The sequence below is a fragment of the Gavia stellata genome, chromosome 10 (genome assembly GCF_030936135.1).
Source record: "Gavia stellata isolate bGavSte3 chromosome 10, bGavSte3.hap2, whole genome shotgun sequence".
Taxonomy (NCBI): domain Eukaryota; kingdom Metazoa; phylum Chordata; class Aves; order Gaviiformes; family Gaviidae; genus Gavia; species Gavia stellata.
Window position 1 is genome coordinate 5,022,626 of NC_082603.1, and position 19,763 is coordinate 5,042,388.

Below are 19,763 nucleotides of genomic sequence, written 5' to 3' on the forward strand. Positions count from 1 at the left end.
GGATTTCCCCTTGTGCCAGCCTTAGGTTTGTTTTCACTCTGATCAAAGATGGTTTTGTTGGGTCAGAAGATCCCTCACCAGACGTAGTCCCAAACTTCTGCTGTGTCTAAGCCCGGGTGTCCTCCTCCCATCCCTGAGCTGCTCACCGGTGCATGCCCCGAGGGGTGACCACCTTCTCACGGCACAGCTGAGGGCTCCTGGCCTGTGTCAGACCCTCCAGAGCTTTAGCAACTCATTTCCCACTGGTCCTTGAATTTCAAAGCGTGACTGAACTACTCTTTGTGCTGCAAAGCTCCTGGCCCCAGCGGGAGAAGACGCTGCTTTGAGCGTGGTCCTTCCAAAGTGGCACACTTCATCTCTTCGGAGGCTTTTTCTCTGTTAGACGCTTTTCCTGGCAGACACCTTTCTCTTCATTTTTTTGCATTGTTGCCAACAACTCTTGTTTTAAACCCCAAAGTTATCACCCTAAGCACTGATGAACATGACAAACCAGGTTAGAGCTCCCCTTTCCCACCTGACGGATTAGAAGCAGAGTTGCACTTAGGCGTGCCGAGGCGATCGGCTTCTACCTCCTCTTTCCCTTTCTGGTGGGTCACCCCAGGACAAAATACCAAATTCCTTGGCAAATCCCAGGGTCTTTTAGGGTCCAGAAACTGGTCCCCTGATGATTTCTTGTGGAAGCCCTCTGGAGATGTCAGGAGCTGGTGCTGGACGGCTCTGCTTCACTCCCTGCTGCTCTGCCTGCACGCTCTGTGCCTGCACCGGAGACGGCATCCCTGGCCACGTCTAGGAAGCGCGAGCTGCTGCCTTAGTGGGTTTCCAGCCCCTGTTGTAGACCTGACCTTGGCCTTACTTGCACCCCTTTGATGATGCCTCCAGGCTTTATTTTAGGCTCACTAAAGGCTCTTTTGGCCAGTTTGGAACTTGTCAGGTACTTCCAGGCTTGGTCTCCAGCATGGGGCTGCGAGGACGCTAGCTCACACTCACCCCAGAGAGTTCTTCCACCCTGACGCTGTTTGCCCTGGTTTTGCCTTAGTGTTTCATCAAATTTGGGGTGCTCTAAATCGTTACAAGGTGAAATGCATGAGTTTTCCTAAGAGAGAAGGTACCAAGCCCTGTCTCCTCGACCCCAGTGAGGTCCAAATACTAGAAGATGGCTTTGAAGTGTGCAGGTCTAAGCACCTTTCAACCAGCACCCAGCCCAAAAGTACTCTCCAGCTTTGCCTTCTCACGCCTGCAAGGCTCCTTTGCCTGCCTCCTGCTTTTTGGCTTCTCCCTGTCTCAGCTTCCCCTGGTCTTTCTGCTTCCCTTTCACAATCTACCAGAAAACAAGAGTTGGCCAAAGCCCATCCGCCCACGGAGGCTTTGTGCGTGGCTGCCTTTGTAGTGAGCGGTGGCAGGGATCCGTGCCCGGGGTGGTTACGACCGTGGGACGGCCAAGAGGCCGCCACCCGTCCCGCCCTCGGTGAAAGGGATGGATGGAGGGAGGGGTGCATCTTCCCGCGGTGCAGCGGGGCTTGACCGTGACCTTTGCTGGCCGCACAGGCGGCGTGTTTACGAGGGCTGGCGGGGGAGACGTGGGGTCATGGTAACCTGGCTTCAGTCACATCCCCTGGATGAAAGGCAGGAGGTCCTGCTCCTCCTGGAGCTCCTGCTCCTCTGCACCTCTGCCTCTTTCCGCTGGCCTCTTTGCAATCCCGGCCGTAGGTACAGTTTCCCCAGAGGGTCACGCTGAGCATCCCCAGGCACAAGCGAGGCAGTGGGACAGGGCAGGAGTGCCTTGTTTCGGCCCATGATGCCTTGACGCCACGGAGATGGGCAGGCAGTGCATGCGATAGGAGTGGCAGGGTGAGGGGCAGGAGAATGCGTGCAGCAGGGAAAAGTGGGCTGGAGCATAAGGAATACTGCAGCAAGAATATAAAAAGGGCCTCCGGGCATGGCAACAGGTTTTGGCAGCACTGGGGCACTGTTGTACCTGGAAGCGATTTGTTGGGGCAGTGAATGGGAGAGCGGGGGGCTCCCAGAAGATGCCAGTGGTAGGGGTCAAAGTGTACCTTCGAGCTTGCTCGCCCCAGCTGATGACCCATGTGAACATCCTGGCTGTGGTGATTTAGGAGCCCAGAAGCATTTATTTCAAGCAGCGGGGCCATTTCCCCTTGCCGGTATTTAAGCGCCTTATGGCCGTTGATTCCCAAGGGCATTCGGTGCCTGCAAGCCTCTGGTTCTCCACCATGGGCACTCAGCAGCCTGAGTTTCAGGGAAAGTCAGCAAAGCTTCGGGTCTTGCCCAGCCTAAAACACAGGTTTGCAACACGCTTGGGTGCACAGGGAGACGCTGAGCCCAAAGCTATTCCTGGGGACGGATTTATGCTCGGGAGAGCTTTGAGGGCCAAGGTGTACACCTGCCCGGCTGGAGGCAGCGCATCCCTCCATCTCCCCCTCCGACCCTTGCCTGCCCATGCTGGATGCATAACGGGGAGGAAAACTGGAGCGTAAAGGCGAGCTGTAAATCTGCCTGGAAGTTGTTGGAGAAGCAGTCCCTGGAGGAGACTGTTTTGCTTTGGGTTGCTGTGCTCTAATTCTTAAAAGCTTTGGCCCGCAGATAAAAAGCTTAGCCTCTAATCCCACCTGCAGGAGCGATCCTACGGAGAGGAGCTCAGAAACACCTCGCTCTTCAGCCTCTCCTCCTGTCCGTGCTCTTCCTCCCCTCTCCATCCTTCCTCTCCAGCTCTGCCATCCCTCCCGGCTATTCCACCTACTCATCCAAATGATTTTGGACATGGGGCTGGGGTCCCCCCTGTTGCAGCACCCACTGCCCAGCAGCGATGCTCTCTGGTCCTCACCAGCTCTCCTCTCTCTCCATCTCCATCCCCGTCCCCTCTGCAGGCATCTTCGACAACTGCTCGCACACGGCCAGCGATAAGGGCTGGGCGCTGGGCATACGTGCCCTGCAGCTCGGTGGCAAGAAGGACGCCCGCTTCTTCTTCTCCCTCCGCACTGACCGGGCGGCCGCTGCCACCGAGGTGACATCCTACCACCGCTACCGCCCCGAGGCATGGACCCACCTGGCCGCCAGCTACGACGGGCAGTGGATGGCCCTCTACGTGGATGGGGCGCGGGTGGGCCGCGCTGGCGGGCAGTGGGGGCCCCTGCACAGCGCCTTCATGGCCTCCTGCCGCACGCTGCTGCTGGGGGGGGACGCCTGGGGGACCGCACACGCTTTCCGGGGACACCTGGCCGCGCTGGCCCTGTGGCGGGGCGCCCTGTCCCAACCCCATCTCCAGCGTCGCTTCCTAGAAGGGGTGGCCGGGGAGGTGGCAGGGCTGGCTCTGGCCGCCAGCTTCGCCAACCCGGAGGAGCACTGGGCGCCCTTTCGGGAGGGTGCCTTCCCCCAGCAGCGGGTGCTGCCGTCCCCGCCGTCCCCGGTCCTGCGGCCGCTGGGCCCCCCTGCCTGTGGGCAGACTGCCTGTGATAATGTGGAGCTGGTCTCACACTACAACCGGCACTGGCCGCTGCGGAGCGGGAAGGCGGTGCGGTACCGGGTGGTGAATCTGGCGGAGGACAGCGGCGGGCGGCCGACAGTCAGCCGGGAGCAGGTTTGGCGGCAACACCGGGCGCTGAGCGAAGCTTTCCGACCCTACAACATCTCCTGGCAGCTCAGCTTGCTGGAGGTACGCAACTCCTCGCTACGCCGCCGCGCCGTCCTCCTGGGCTGCGAGCCCAGCAAGGTGGGCAACGAGCGCTGCGACCCTGAGTGTGAGCATCCCCTGACTGGCTACGATGGCGGGGACTGCCGCCGGCCCGGCCGCTGCTTCTCCTGGAAGCGCCGCGATGGCGTCTGCCACATGGAGTGCAACAACATGTTGGACGACTTCGATGATGGTGACTGCTGTGACCCGCGGGCCACCGACGTGGCCAGGACCTGCTTCGACCCCGACTCGCCCCAGCGGTAAGCGTGGGACTTATGGGGGGGGGTGGCATGTCAAGGGACGGGGTGCATCCTCTGCCTGACACCTGCTCTGCAGCTGGATGTTGCTTCTGACCAGCTGTTTTCCAGCATGGGAAGGAAGAGGGGTGTTTTCCCATGGAGAAGGGGGTGCTGTGCTGTTGGGGGCAGGTAAATCCCATGGCGTGGGATGGCACCCATCTGTGATGCCCTACCACTAAGCGTTTCCCCCCCCCAGAATGAGCGGGGGGTGATGGGGAACTGCCCCCCGGGGAGATTCCCAGTGCAGAGCTGCTGGTCTCCGGTGACACGCTAGCGGGACCACGGCCACCCGGGGGTAGGCAGAGTGTCCCTGTGCAAAGGGTCTGGCATCCCCTGACCCCCCTGCATGGGATGCAGCAGGGGGATTGCTGCCCCTTCCCCACCTTCCCTGGAAGTGTCTAAAAGCCCGATTTCTTAATTTGTATTCAAAATGCCTTTACCTGAGCGCTGGAGTGGGGAGAAGGAGGCGATGCTGCTAGGTGTGAGCAGCAGGATTTGGAAAGGTGTGGGTTGGCATGCAGGAGCCTCCCCGAATCTTGCCTTGGGGAGTGATGCCCATGGGGAGATGCCCTTGGCTGGGCACGGGCAGGGGCTGATCAAACCCTGCACCTCAAAGACAGATGGTGGCTGGGGAGCAAATCCCCCTCTTCAGGCAAAGGCACGGGGTGGCTGCTCGGTGCCGGAGGAGGACGTGTGCCTTTACCGCATGCCACAGGTGCAAAATGCCCTGCAAAACCCACCTTGCTCTGTGGAGCATCAACGCGTGGCATTAGGGGACCCCTGCTCTCCCCGGGGTCCTTTGGAGGCAGCAGCTGGGACAGGATGGAGAGGGGGACCCCTCCACATGTGATGTGGGACGCCAGGGTGGCGGGCACAGTGTCATCGGCGCGGTCGGTGGCTTGCGCACGCCTGCCCTCCTCCCCGGAGCCTCTGAAGTGCCGGCAGCCCCACTGATGGCTTCCAGCGCTCGGGGCTCTGCCAAATGTGCTTTCTGGCTGGAGACGGGGAAGGGAAAAAAAAGTCATGGCTTTTCCTTTTTTTTTTTTTTTTTAAGCTGTTTCTGTCTCGGTGTCAGAGAAAATTGCTCATTCCCTGCTGCCGGCTCCCGGCGATGGGCAGAGGTGCCCACCGGAGCAGGAGCGGTGCAGTGCAGACGGCAGCATCTGGGGAGAAAAGCTGCAAGGGAGGGTTTTAGGGACACGTTGCTCCTTTGATCTTCTTTCTCCTTCCCTTTTTTTCCCCTGGGCTGTGGGAGCAGGTAGGCTGTGGCCATAAATCCTTTTTTTCCCAAGCCTGCTTCTTCTTTCTGCTGCTTCCCAGGTGGGACATGGAGGGAGGAGGGAAGCAGGCATCTCTGCTTGAGTGGTGGTGATGGAAGAGGAGCAACACTTCCCTTGCTCCCTTTCTGAACCTTTCTCACACGTCCTTCAGTCGTCTCAGAAAACACAGGAGGAGGATGGGGAGCCTTTCTTCCAATGCATCACTCTGGCCACGGAGCCACACTGCCAGAGCATCCCCCCAGAAGATATTTCCCCACCCCTGGAAGTCTCTTTGGTGACAGCCGCCATCGCCATCCTGTGCTTGCCTGTCCCCTTGTTTCCCATCCCTGTCAGCGAGCACGGGCAGTGCTTTCCTGAGCGCGGGGGAGATGAGCGGCTCTCCCGCCCGCACGGCAGCTCTCCCGCCTGCACAACGACGCTCCGCTCGTGGCGGCCACGAGCATCCAATGCCACCCGGCCTTTGCTTCAGCAGGGAAAAGGCTCGGTCCTTGTCCTCTGTGTGCAGTTAGAGAAATGTTTTCATCCTCAGACAAGAAGGGCTCCACCTTAAATTAAAAAAGGCCAAATTTTTGCTGGTATGAATCAGGGCTTCCATTTGTCAGGATTTTCCCCTGAAAGTTGGGAAAGAAAAAAAAACAAAACAAAACTAAACAAAAACCTTGCTTCTGTGGGAAAGGAATGGGAAAATGGGAACACTAGGGAAATAACAAATCTTTTGCAATTTTCTTTCCGCAGACCTCATTGGTCTGTGCAGAAGACAAGATTGATTGTAGGCTAGGCTCTGAAAAACAAAATCCGGTGTGCCCGGCATTTGGGAAATGTGGGGGCATGAGTTGAATCCTGCTGCTGCTGAGCTCTTCTGAGCTGCCTTTCACCAGCTTCTTCAGAGATGCTGGTGGACACCCTCCCTCCCCGGGCTCATCCCTGCCCAGCGTAGCCTAGCTCCCTGGTACCCAGGGATGAGCCTTGCCAGGGTTCATCCCCACTGAGGGTTCCCTGGCTCCTGGGGAAGAATATATATGCTTGTGGGAAAACTATGGGGAAATTGGTAGCATGGATCTGGGAAAACACAAGGCGAGCTTGAGCGCGGGGTTGGGAACCCCCAAGGGCACGGCCAGGTCGGTGCCGTTCGCCCCGAAGTCGGTGGATGAATCCCAAGATACATGAGCAGGCGACCTTAGCCCAAGGGGTTTTGTTCAGGCAGAGCTCCCATTGAGCGAGTACCTCTGGGTTTGCTCGTAAGGTATTACACTTAAATGAATATTTATGAGGAGTGGGGCAGCTGGGGAACTTACAGAAGGATTTTTAGGGTGGAAGCCAAAACGGGAGAAATAACGCAAAATAGAATTTAACAAACTGCGGAAAGATGGCACAATAGGAGCTGGGTGCTTTGATGTGAACAACAGCTTTCGGTCTGTAACCGGAGGAGAGCTGGCTGCTGCTCCACCGAGATGCCTGAGCTTTTTCATACCTGCCGGAGAACCACGTGCCGGAGCCCAGGAGGGAGCTGTGGCTTCGGGAGAGCTGGGGGAGAGGGAAACCCCACTGCCGGTGGTGCTTTCTAAATCTCCTTTCAGATCAAGTTGGCAAGGCAAAAGCTTGGGAATCTTTTTCATGGAGTAAATCAGCTCTGCTGTATTTCATTTCAAGGCTCTCACAAAGAGTGGTTTGGATGTGAATGGTTTTTAGTACGGCCAAAAATAACTCAAATGAGAAAGTCAGAGTGAGACACTGGACAATTTCTTACTAGCATTGTAGACAGATTCAGTCCATTTTGGTGAAGGGTCTCAATACCTTCCCTTGACTTGCATGACCTTAAGTACTCATGCAAAAGCTTTTACCACCTTAGCACATCCCTCGTGTAAAATCTCCCTCCCTTGGGCTGCAGCATTGAGAAAGGCAAATCACATTTCCAGAGGGAGAAGCCTTAGGAACAGTGGCAGCTCTAGGACTTCTTAGCTGGTGGACATCTCAGCGTACTTCCACGGCCATACTTGGTGCCAGCATATACCCTCGCCCATGCTTAGCAGGGGAGGGAAATGAGGTTTGGGAAGAAGGGTCTTAGAGCTCTGGGGGGATGGACCCTGCTGTAGCAGAGGTAGGAGCTGCCCCCAGCTCTGGGGCAGGGGATGACGCTGAAATGACGGCAGTGTTGCTGTGCACAACGCAAGGCCATCAAGCCATCTTGCCAAGTCCTTCCTGCACCTCCTTTAGTAGCGCGTGGGACAAGTCCCGCTGTGCTCTGAGCCAGCTGGGCCACTACCTGCGTGTCCAACACACTGGTGGGACCTGGGACCATGTGCTTGTGCCTGGAGGGAAACAGCTGAGTGTAAAGATCCCTGCAAGACAACACAACAGGAGCCATAGGAAGCAAGTCAGGGACTTCTCATTCATCCTGACCCACCATATGAAGAACAAGGGGATAGGCAATGGCAGCATCCTTCACCCAGTCTTGTCCTGATTTAAAGTGTTTTCCAGGAGCTGCTGGCAATGCAATGCTGGGGTCTGGAGTAAAATTTGCCTTGATTTGCTGCAGACACACATCTTCTTGCAGTGCCTGAGTGCTGTTGTAATTGGTGCTTTTGGAAGGAAAGCAGCAACAGCTCATTAACAGCAATTAACACTCAGTGAGGGTCCCCCTTGGGCAGTTAGTCAATGAGAGTCTGGTGTGTGACACAGTTAATATGAAAAGAAAAACTGGAGGGGAGTCTGGAGAGCAAAGTGGATGAGGGCAGAGCTGCTGGGCCTTTCATCTCAGTACCCAAAGTTAACAGCAGAAATAACCCAAGTGACAAAAGGAGGTGAGAAATGACCAGGCATCTCCAGCCTCTTGGTGGCCTCCACTGGGATGACCGCAGCTGTGATATTAAAGTGTACGTGATTAACAGGACGCTTGATGGGCTTTAATGCAAGCTTAGCTGGCCTCCCGTCCTAAGGGGAGGATGCTTAATTGGGTTAAGGCTCTTTGGGAGCCTCCCACTGTTTAAGCAGTGTCTTCAAAAGCTGATCCAGATTAACCTCTCATGGACAAGCCCCCGAGGATGAATGAATCACTCCAAGCCATTCTCCAGCATTTGAGCAGCCCATTGTCAGGAGATGTTCAGCTGAATGTGGTTGGACTGATAGCATAAAAGGTGTCAAACTGAGAGCAGGTGAGGCAAGGATGGCATTTTGGGGCAACAGCTGACCTGCCCAGACCTTAGTCCCATCCAGATGGTAAGACAACATTCAAATTAGCTGCTCGCTTCTCCTCCATCTTCCCTTGCTACAGGAACCCCTAGCAGATCTTGCTCACAGTGAAAGAGGGCAGGTATGTGCAATGTTATTTTAAAATTATAAGCCTGGAGAACAATCTGAGGCCACCAACACTGCTGCAGAGCATAGATTCAGCTGGAGATGGTAGGTATCTGCAGACAACTTCACTTGCTGCTTGTGGTGGTTGGTCACTCGAGGGGCAGATGGAGAGGTGTGTTATCTGCATCCTGTTGAACTTGCTGCCTGTGAGATGCGGAATGGAAGAGACTATCTGCTTGCCTGATGCTCCCATGAGGAAAGCATGGTTAGGAGGTACCTCTGCTCAGGGCCTGAGCCCTGGCTGCTTTTTAGCTCCCTCTGGTACCTCTTGGAGTCCTACTGGCCCATACCCAAATATTGGCCTAGTGGTTCCCAAAGGACGAAGCCTCGAGTGATGGACTCAAGTCTCGGGGTTTGTAAGTGTGGCGATGAGGAGATGGGGTACTTTAGGGACCTCAAAGGTGTCAGTGATGGGTTCACTGGCTGCTGAGATTGTTGCTTCTCTTCTAGTAGACCTGCTGGGGCTGGGGACGTGCAGTAATTAACAGGGTTTTTTGCTGGAATCCAGTGATTTCTTGCTGGCTGCTTTAAATTTCATGAGAGTGTTTGGATTTGAGCTCATTAAAAAACTTATGCTTTCCTTGTAGGAAAGTCCACTCTCTCTGGGCTTTCCTGTTGATTACTGAATTCAAAACTTGGCAAAGATAGAGGGGATTGTCCATGGTAGAGCCTGTTATGTCAGGTGGGCAGGATGTCTACCAAGCTGCTTGCTTGTGATGAGACTTGGAGGCTATATCCATGTGAACGTGCCTCTGGGTGACTCAGCTTGCCTGGAGCCCTAGCTTAGGGCTGAAGACCCCAAATTTGCTTTTGACTTTCTCAGTCAAAGTACGGTGGAGAGTATTTGGCATGCAACAACCCCTTAGTAAGTGTCTGGTGTGTTGTGCCAAAGGTGAGGAACTCCGAGTACTTCCAAGAGGAAGGACTCAGGGCGGTGAGAAGTCGCGTGCGCCGTGTGCTTGGTCAGCGTGACTTAGCGGGCTCCGCGATGTGTTTACATCTATGCCGCCTCTGGGGAATGCACGCCTTGGCCTCCGCCTGCTTCACTTTTCCTGCAAGATATATATTGTTTACTTAGTCTTCCTGTTTCTTCTTTCCAGTTCCTTGCTTGCTATGAAGGCTGCTCCTTTCCTTACGTGTGATGCATTTGTCTGTCCCTATGTCTTTCACAGAAAAAGTTGCGTGTGCCGGTCTCTTTGTTTTTACCTGAAGCTCTTCCAGGCTCTTGGCAAAGAGCTGTCTTGTATCTCCCAAACTTTATCACAAAGGAGGCTATAAGTCAGGCATTCTAAAGGTCTTTGGGGCTTTTGTCCTCACAAAGATGTGAGAGAAGGGGATCATAACCTCTCCAGCGTGGGCTGGTAAAGGGAAGGAAAGGGTAGCTACGGGCTGTAACATCAAATCATAGAATTGTTTAGGTTAGAAAAGACTTTTAAGATCATCAAGTCCAACTGTAATGATGAGAGGTCCACGAGAAGAAGGTCAGGAGTGGCAGAGGAGGTGGTGATGGGGGCTCCGGCATGGAGGCACGCTCTCCAAGGAGCACATAGCCAGGGTACATGTGGCAAGACCAGGATCTGACTTGGCCTCTCCACGTGGCATCAGGCTGATGGGGCAGCAGGAGTGACTTCTTTCCAATGGGAGGCAGCACCCAGGCGCAGCCATCCGAAGGGGCCATGCAAGGTCTTGGGGACACTGGTCAAGAGCAGAGGGCTCCATATCACAGTGGCTACTGGTGAGACCGGAGCTCTGTTGCGTTACTCTAAGGAGCAAAGGAGCACGAGGGTATAGAGGCGTCCAGGTCCATGGGCTGGTCCCAGCCCCTGGCTTCGGCACTAGCCAAAACATCTTGCTCTGTATGGCAGCATACTGCCGATGTGCCCAAATCTTCTTTCACACTTTTCGGGGTGCTAAAAGTAGGAAATAAAATCTACAGTAATGCACTCCTTTTCTTCCCACGGTAGAAGGCTCAGGGGTTAATTTCCAGTAAGCCTGTGCTGGAGGATGAGTCTCGCTCGCTCCTTCGAGCGTGGAGCTGCCGGGTAGCATGTGCCGCGAGGAACCTGCCAGGTCTCCCCCGGGGTGGCCGCCTCTGCGGGGGAGAGGGAGAACACGATTCGTGTGTGAGCGAGGGGAGAGGATCCCTGCCCAGTGGCTGTAGGCAGCCTGGGAGCTTTCGGGGAAAACCACTGTCCCAGATGCGAGCTATTGTTCTAGTGAGCACCACTGTCCGGGGGGCTCACTTACAGGGGGGGGCTGATTGTATCGGAATGGCAATTGTGAAGGAACAGCGTGTGTCTGAAGGCTGGAGGGGGTGTCAGTCTTTGTCCTGATGTTCAGCACTCCCCAGGGCTCCACCTCGTCCGACTGTAGCCTTGCCCACGGGCAGAGGACCCCAGCCAAGACCCTGGACAAGCTAGTGAGACCCCAGGAACTGAAACAGCAGGGCGGTGAGGAGCTCAGCAGCTGTGCAGTGGGATTCCGTCAGCTCAGTGTTGACGGGGTCTCTGGGATGATTTATCCCGCGTTTGGGTTGGCAGGCTGAGCCGTGGCCATTGGAGTCATTAAGCGAACATACTGCTTTTAGTTTTCCTTGGCCCAGCCACCACCATTATTTAGGAAATAAAATTGCCCCTTTGCAGAGGGTGATGGGGCGAGAGGGAACGGGTCCGGCAGAGCCCAAACCCACCGAGACGGAGCAAGGCAGAGGACTTTGCTGGGAGGCTTTGGGGAGGGCGAGGATGCTGAGCCTTTGCCACCGTCGCCTGCCAAGGGCTGTGCTGGGGACTAGAGGCAGCCTCGGACGTTTTTTTTTGTTTGTGGTTAACGTATGATGGTTACATTACAAAACTTCCCCAATAAATTATCTCGCGTCCTTTTTATATCTGCGAGGAAGGCATTTTTAGAATGCTGGCTTGTGTGCGCCGTGCTCCGGCTGGGACACCCAATTGCTTGGACCTAAAAATAAGTTGGAGGCTTGGGACTTGGTTTTTCCCTTTTTTTTTTTTTTAAATAATATATATATAAAAAGCAGGGGGGAGATGTTTGGCTTAAATAGATTTCTTTTCCTCTTCTTCTCTGTCTAGATCCCTTTCCTGACCAATACCAAGGCTGCAAGTTTCTGCCCTTTGGTGAGAAGCTTAGGGTGAATGTAAGCAAAATTTGGGATCTTTTAGCAAGACTGGACGTTACCATTGTGGTGAAGAGTGCCTGAGGGGGGTTTATTGACCACAGGGCTGTGTGGTTCCCCCTTCAGAAGAGCTGTTAGCTTAATGCTCCTGGGAGCATCATCCCTGCTCAGCAAATTTGTCCGCTGTTGTCAGCCCTGTTAAAGGGTCCTTCTTCTGCCAGTGCCCAGGAGCTTTCTGTCTGAATAGATGAGGCAGGGCAGAGACTGGAAGGGTGGCAACCTGGTCTTCTGCCACCCTTTCACTGACTTCTGCTGGAAGGCCATGCTGCCCTGCTGATGGATGTGCATGGGCGTTGCAGCCTGCTGTGGGGTCATCTGAGCATCATCAAAAATCCTTCCCCAGCCTTGCAGTGCCTGTGTTTCCTTTCCTGCTGCCGTACCAGTCAGGGAGGCTGGATGAAGAAGAGAGACTGACTTCTGGTGGTCACCAGAACAGTTTTTGGCCATGACCTCAAGCTAGGGGCTCTGCCTCCCCCATCCTTGCAGAAACCAGTTTGTGGTCTGGCCCCTCTGCACCAGCCATGCCTTCTTTCAGGAGGGGACTGAGCTGCTTCCTGCTATGAGTTAGTCCATGTTTCTCTCCAGCCTCGGCTGGTCGTAGCTCAGAGCTCCACAGGCACTCTGCCTCCCGAGACCTGGCGCTGAAGATGGTGCTGGTGGTGATGTGCGTCAGTCCCAGCTCTTTGGCTGGAGACAGGCTTTAGGCAGTAGCGTGGCACATTCTTGCTGGCCCCTGTGCTGTAGGGTCATCTTCACCATGCTCATCCAGTCCACAGCTCTCCCTCTTTCCCACCAGCTTTCTGAGATCTGTCCTACGAAGGAGGATGCTGTGGGAGATGGGTGGGAAAGGAGGAGGCACCTGGAGAAAAGCTGGACACTTGCTTTCCGTTGAACAGCAGTGGGATGTGGGTGCTTAACTTCCCTAAGCTCCTTTGAAAACCCCACACAGCAAAGATCATGTCTTCTAAGATGTTTGCAAATACCTGCCCGTGCTGTGGGTAAGGGTAATCCCAGCTCTTCAGCTGGGGAAACTGAGGCACGGAAGTCTTGGACATCTTGCTCCCCAGTCGTGCAGCAACGAGGCACTGCCATTGACGCTGGATCTCTGGCCTCCTGCCTCCTAGCCCCTGGGCGGGGAAGAGAGGCCTTTAATGAAAGGAGGTAAAGGTGCTCAGTCCTGGCTAAATGCAAGGCAAAAAAAAAATGCTCTCACTTATGCTCTCCCCTTTGTCTGGAGTGCTTTGCTGAGCCTCCTGGCCCTGAGACTCTGCTCAGCCACGTGAAGCCCACGCGGTGCTGGGGGAGACCAGGAGCGTTGCACCCACCCGTGTTATCCCCTCTGCCTTCCCTCGGCAGATCGTGAACTGCGTTATAAAAATTGGCGGTGAAATTCAGGCTCTTGGGGACACTGCCTTGTTTGCAGAGACCTTAAGACCTCCCTAAACCTGGAATGTTGCTTCGTGTTTTTGCCACAGGCAAAAAGTAAGAGAAAGCTGATTTACAGATCTGCTCTTGTGGGTTAGGTGGGACAGGGCTTATCTGTGCAATGTTAGACAGGCACAACGTGCTGTAAGACTTGGCCCTGGCTGGGGAGGTGTTTTATTTTGCTTTGAAACAAACAATCCAGGCAGAAAGTAAACCATACCTGGCTTTGTTTAGCTTGGAGCCTGCTGTAGAATAACTTGCCACTGTTGAGTTCTGCCTCGTAAAACCGCAAGGGGCTGCAAATATATTTCTCCATTTCCCCCGGCACTTCTCGCTTGTGCTCTCTCACACGCGTTCTGTACGACGCCAGCGTCTCGCCAGCCAGCATCAACACTGTCAAAAGAAGGCGAGCGCTCACCCTGCGCGGTGGATAGCGAGCCTCTCCGAAGCGTGTCGGTGTGCATCGGAGCCGGGATGCTGCCTGCTCTGGGCTTTGGAGCCCGGCCACCCAGAGCAATGCTGGGCTCCCCTCTGTCCCCAAGCTGCTGCTTCGCTGCCTTTCTCCCTGGGAGGGCTCCCTTCCTTCCCCTAAATGGTTCAAAACTGGATCTTTAGGTCTGTTTCTTCTAAATTCTTCCGATTAACTCCCCCCAGCCGCTGCCGTTTCCCTGTTTTCAGGGATGGTGTCTCATGATGACAGCTCCCTTCTTCTTACAGCCCCTGTAGATGTGCAGTAGCTTCCTGACTTGCTAGCTATGCTGTTAGGTCAGTGCTCTCGCAGATGGCCAGGCACATGCTCCGGGGGAACGCCGATGTGTTTTCGGAGGCCACTGTGATGATCTGAGCCTCCTTCATGCCTGCCAAGAGTGAGGGGTCGGTGCTGGGCGCAGGTGAAAAGCCCAACCCAAGAGGGTCCTATCACCCAGGCGTGCACAAGCCTTGGGGTTTGCACCCAGAGTCTGCGCTTGGCCAGCAGCATTGCTCCTTCCTGGCGTGCTCTTGGGGTTCAGGGGATGGAGGTGAGTGTTGCCGCAAGCAGGTGGGACCCTGCGGTATGGACCTACCTGGGGATGGCAGTGGGAGCCACCTTACTGGGGTGGAAGCAGGCGGTGACCTGCAATATTTGTCTCCTTCGTGTATTCCACTGATGAGGAGAAGCAACAGGCTGTGGGTCTGAACTCTCTAATTCCTACTTTGTCAGGTTTTGGAAGGGGAAGGTAAGAGGAAGCAGAAGGACAGATGCCCCTTTGAAATTTGGGAGTTTTCAGGTCCTTGTTTTTTGTCTGGCTTATTCTACACAAGTGATACATTCCCCACCTTGCTGTCCTGGCTTGGGATCTCCTCTTTGCAATGGCTGAACCCACAGGCTGGCTTCAAACAGATAAAAACCTTGGGCATCTGTGTTCCTGCAGGCTCATGAAAAAGGCAGACAGGAGAGGGGAACTGCCCCTGTGATGGGCGAAGGTGGGGAGTAACTGCAGCCTGTGCTGAGCCTTTGTAGACCTTGGAGAGCTGGTGGGGGTGATAACCCTAAACACAAGCCTTCAATCAGTGCTCACAGACACCGTAAAATAAATACCAGGGTTTAGTCTGTTCGTTGCTTCCAGGATTACTTCTTAGTAATTAGTACATTCCTTTGGAGTTCACTCCTATTGATGTTTTTGGTATGTGTTAACCCCCACCAGATAAACCAAGATTTCTGCCTGGGAATTTCACTGTAGGATCGTCAACTGTAGGTTGAGTTTAAACTCAAGGGTCTGAGGCACTTGTGGCTTTTCAGCTCCCAGGCAGCTCTCCCTGGGAGCAACGGGCGTGCATGGTCCACGGAGGCTGAGAGATGGTCCCTGTGTCCTCTGCTCCCACCATGAGAGCAGCTGGGAGCCCGGCCGCCCTGAAAGCCTGACGGCATCGCCGCCTGGTCTAATGAAAGACATCCCCGTACCTTGATGGGTCTCAGATGGGTCGCATGTTTTAAGATGATCTCACCCGTGAGGGAATGGTAAGCCTCTCTGAGGAAGAGATGGCCATGATTCACTCTGATAGAAATAGAAAGGCCAAACAAGCAAATGTAAACTCCCTATTGACCAGGTCCCTGCAATTTAGAAGGGTTTTTACTACCTATTCCAGTATGCATTTGAAAAATCATATGCATTTACTCTTGCATACTACAATCAGATGGTTTTTAAGCCATTAAGGCCCATTGGGTCAATAACCACCATTTTCAAAAATCTATTAAATACCCATTTCCGTGGAAATAGAGCTTTTACAATTGATCATGGCTACGAACTCCCATTAAAATAAACCCCAAATGCTATCAACTCCCCCAAGATGTAGAGCACTAAAATGCAGATTGCTAGGACAAATTTATCCCAGGGGAAAGTTGATGGCCCATTATGCTTAAGCAACACAAGAACTGTCACATAAGCCAGGAAGTTTATGGGACTTGCATGGATTTGTCCTCCCTGAGGGGGTAAAAAGGAAGGTTCATGAGCTGAATCAGTAGCGCTAACACAAGCTCAAAGCCAGCCTCCTGCGGGAGCTTTTTGGGAAACCTTTGGCTTATTTTGTATTAACTTTCAAGTGCCTACAGGCTCTGGTTGTTTGGCAGAACTAAATCATGCTTTAGGGCTGAAGTGCTGTAAGAAATGCTGAATTTGTGGGTCTGTTCTTGGTGGCGCAGGGTTTTCCGTGTTGAATTATACAGGGATGTTAAACCTCTGAGGTTGTATGAGGGAAGATGACCTTGCAAAGATGAGGTCTTTGTCTCTCTGCCCTTGGAAGGAAGCCCTTTGGGGCTGCTGGTGTTGTGGTGGACCCCAAAGCAGGCTGTGGGGGTATGAATGTGGTAGGGCTGCGGGGGATCCCTGCAGGTTGCCTCGGGGTGAGAAGTAGCTCAAGAGATGGATGGCTGGTGACCAGGGGCTTGACAGTGTGGGGGAGAAGGGCTGGGAAGAGTAGATGTCCCCACCGCAGCATTGCTGGTGGCTCTTCCCGTGTGTGGGAAGTGAGAGCTGTGCCAGTCCTAAAATGTAGTGCAGAGCAGAGACGCTGCGTGTCCCTGCTGAGCACTAGTGATGGAGGGTTACAGCTCTGGCAGGTCCGCCTCAAAGGACCCAAAAGGCTGGGACCCATCGCTGTGGCTGTTGTACCCTCTGGGGGCAGCCGCCAGTTTTCAGGGGACTCACCAAGGATGGGGGAACAGCAGTGCAGGAGAAAGGGGTCCCAGCACCGGCTCCCACGTCTTGGCTTGGCAGAGAGGCACAGGAGAGAGCTTTGCGATCCAGCTGTCCTTTCTGATTAGGGCTTTGCTGCTTACTGTCTCTGCAGACAGCAACAACTGTAAGGACGCGGGCTGGCTGCTGGCGTCAGCCGAAAGCTGCCGTGCCCCCTTGGAGGAGAGGTCAGGTAGTCCCTGCCGAGCCAGAGGCCACAGTTCCCTTGTTTGTCTCCCTTCATGCCTCCTTCAATCAGCTTCACCCCAGCCCTCAGCTCCCTCTCGCAGCCCTGGATCTCCCCATTGTGTGTGCCTGATCCTGACCCAGCGCTCCTCTTCCTGCTGCCCTGCCACCTCTCCGAGCCCCTTCTTGCTGGGGGATGATGTCTGTGCTATGGGGCCATGTCTAGATGCCTCCTCCATGACGCCCCTGTGAAAAGATGCCCCTTTCCCTCCAGCAACGTGGTGATGTTGGATGGTATTTGTGATGAGAATGGAGGAGGCAATGTGGTCAGTTGCCCCCCCCCCCTTCTTAAGGGAATTTAATTAGAGGCAGCTGAAGGGAAATGTGTGGGTACCTGTCCCTGGGGAGAGTGTAGACATCTATCCCTAGAGAAAGTGTGGTGGGACTTTCTCCTGGGAATCATAATGTAATGGCTTCAGTGTCAGGCACCAGGACCACTTGACTGTTTGGGATCATTGGTGGTTGGTCTTGGTGCTTTCAGCAGTGCAGTACTGACTTCTCCAGGAGCTCAGGAGAGACTATGGGTCTCAAGTAGCCACAATCATCAGAGGTTTTTTTGGAAACTGAAATGCAACTTGGACAAATTTGACTGGGTCCAAATGAGGGGTTCTCAAAAACCTTATGTCTTCCTAAGATGTCCTAGGGCTCGTGGTACCTCAGTTGTAGCCAGAAAAACTACACAGGCACATGGAGATGCGCTGGAATTCCCAGCAAAGCCATCCCAAGAGGCCCTCAGACAGGCCGTGGTGTCCATCATAATGCATGACAGCTAGTAGCTGAGTGAGGCAGCAAGCCAGCCTTGTCCTGAAGGCGTGAACATCACGAAACCAGTGTTTTTCAATGTTCCAAGCATCTGATGCACACGTGATTAATCTGTGCTGAAGGAAGAGCCACTGAACATCCCTGTCCCTTCGGAGGAGCAGTAGAGGGAACTCCCCACTCCTGCAGTGCTGGTCAGAAATCCCAGGGGCTGGGGACTGATGATGCAGATGCTTTAGCATCCTCCAGAGAAGCCTCAAATTTGGCAAAGCCTCCAGCAAGAAGCCATAAGAGAAGGCTGTATCTGAAGACAGCGTTGGAAGGGGAGGTCGGAAGATCTCCTAGGGGGTGTGCACCCATTGGCATGGGTGTCCTGAGGGTGCCCACCATGCTGTGAGAGCACAGCTGGGGGTAAACCTCTCCTGAGGTGTATCCTCATGTATTCAACACAAGTGGGAGACCATCCTCGGTTCAACCCCCAAAACATAAGTACCAGTGTGCCATGTGCAACCAGCCTTAAAGCTTTTTGAAAGATGGGGTAGGAGGGTGAAAGTAATAACATGGAGACCTTTACACCTGAAAGTTTGCTGAAATTTGCAGGTGTTTTTAAGGTCTGTCAGAGAGAGGACAACTGGATCAGCCTGTCTCGTTATGATCTCTGTTCACCCCTGCAGACATCACTGCATGTATCATATTAGCTGTTCTCCAGTCATATGTCCTGTGGTCAGTCCTTCTGGATTTGGGGTGGCATTTCCCCAGACTCCTGCTGCAAATGTATTACATCTACTGAGTTTTGTTTATCTATGAACATTTCTATTTCTGCGCTCTTCCCCTCTGCTTTTTGCCCTTTGTTCTGCATCCCTACATCCTTCCCCTTTCAGAGTTGGGACTTGCTGCCACCTCCCCAGTGGTTCCTCTTCCCTCCCACCCCATCCAAATGGCACTTCAGACCCCATCCAACTGCTGCCACCTCTCACCTTTTTTTTTTTTCCTTTTATCTTGAGTTCTGCTCCAGCATCGTGCCTTTAATCTTGTTGTACCCCACTGGAAGGGAGCTGGAATTCTGCCTCACAATCCTGAATCAAGGTAGAGACCATACATTCATTTTGTCCAGGGATGCACCTCAATTACACTGAGCTTCAGCTCTACTTTCCCTGCTCAGCAGATCTGCTCCTTCTTTTGCCCTTTTTATTTGTAAAAGGATCTTTCGCTTTTTGATTCACTGGAGTCAGCCTGATTTCAGGGAATTCCCATTTCACCCCGTCCTCCCCAGCATCTCGGATGCAGCGGTGTCTGCTGGTTGGTCCTGGTTTTCAAGTCTTAGTTCAAGACCTGTGTTCATCCCTCCATTTAAGTTAATCTGAATCAGCTCGTTAGTTCAGGCCAAGTTTTCTTTCTCTCATCAGCTCTTCCATAATTTCTACGCTGCTTACCAAAACCAGGTCTAAAATAGCATTGTCTTTGGCTGGTTCAGTGATGATTTAGTGAATAACTTTTTAGCAAACGCTTCCAGGAATAGCTGGGCCACGCCATTGTTAAAAGCACTCATTCTTCAGCCTATCTCAGAGCAAAATGCCTTGCAGGGCTTTCTGGTCTAACACTAATGTTATTGTCTTTCTTTTCCAAATCTGACCTCAAGAAGTTGCGTACCACCATCTGATGTAACTGGGAGCTTGCCTGCTGTGTGCTAGTGATCTGCAGCCTTCTTGGTCCCTTTCCCCAGTAAATCTATATGGAAGGGTCACAGCCTTGAACCACAACTTGTCTTTTTGACTCTGTTTGCAGCTTTGCCAGTGCAACTCTCTGACCCCGCAGCATCTGCTACTACTTCAGTCCCAAAGCCAAATCCACCTCCCACATGGAGATTGAGGGTTACCTCTGAATCCAACAGGAATTGCTCATGCATAAGGGAAACCTCTGATCTCGAAGGCCCTCACGTAGGAGTGTGTTGCCCTGTCACCCTCTTTGACATCCTGATACTGAGCCACTCATGTAAATTTTAAACTGTTTCTTAAGTGGTGCTGCTAGTGATGGCTGCTTCCTAGGCTGCTGTTCTACTCATGCTGTCAGTGCCTCAGAGGTGGGTTTTTCCAGGCATGTCCAAGCAGTGTGTGATGCCCTCATGCCCAAATGCTCTTTGGCTGGAGTCCAACACCCAGTGAAGCTGATGAGAGACTCCTGAAGACTACAGAGGATTTTTTTCCAGCAGTGTCGTGCCTCCCGTGATCCCAGCAGAATGTCTGGCTGTTCCTCAGCCTTCCCTTCACCTCTTGCATGTGTTTTGTATCTGGCTGTGTTACCAAAGCCCAT

At 53.6% G+C, this 19,763-nt stretch overlaps 1 protein-coding gene across 1 annotated transcript in view; it reads left to right on the forward strand.

The window, feature by feature from the left end:
- The window catches only part of PAPPA2 (pappalysin 2), a 93,191-nt gene that overhangs the window by 2,565 nt on the left and 70,863 nt on the right, over positions 1–19,763 (forward strand). The window contains exon 2 of the mRNA XM_059821593.1: positions 2,886–3,948. Within this exon, the coding sequence (XP_059677576.1) occupies positions 2,886–3,948 (1,063 nt within the window). The remainder of the gene's footprint in view (positions 1–2,885; positions 3,949–19,763) is intronic.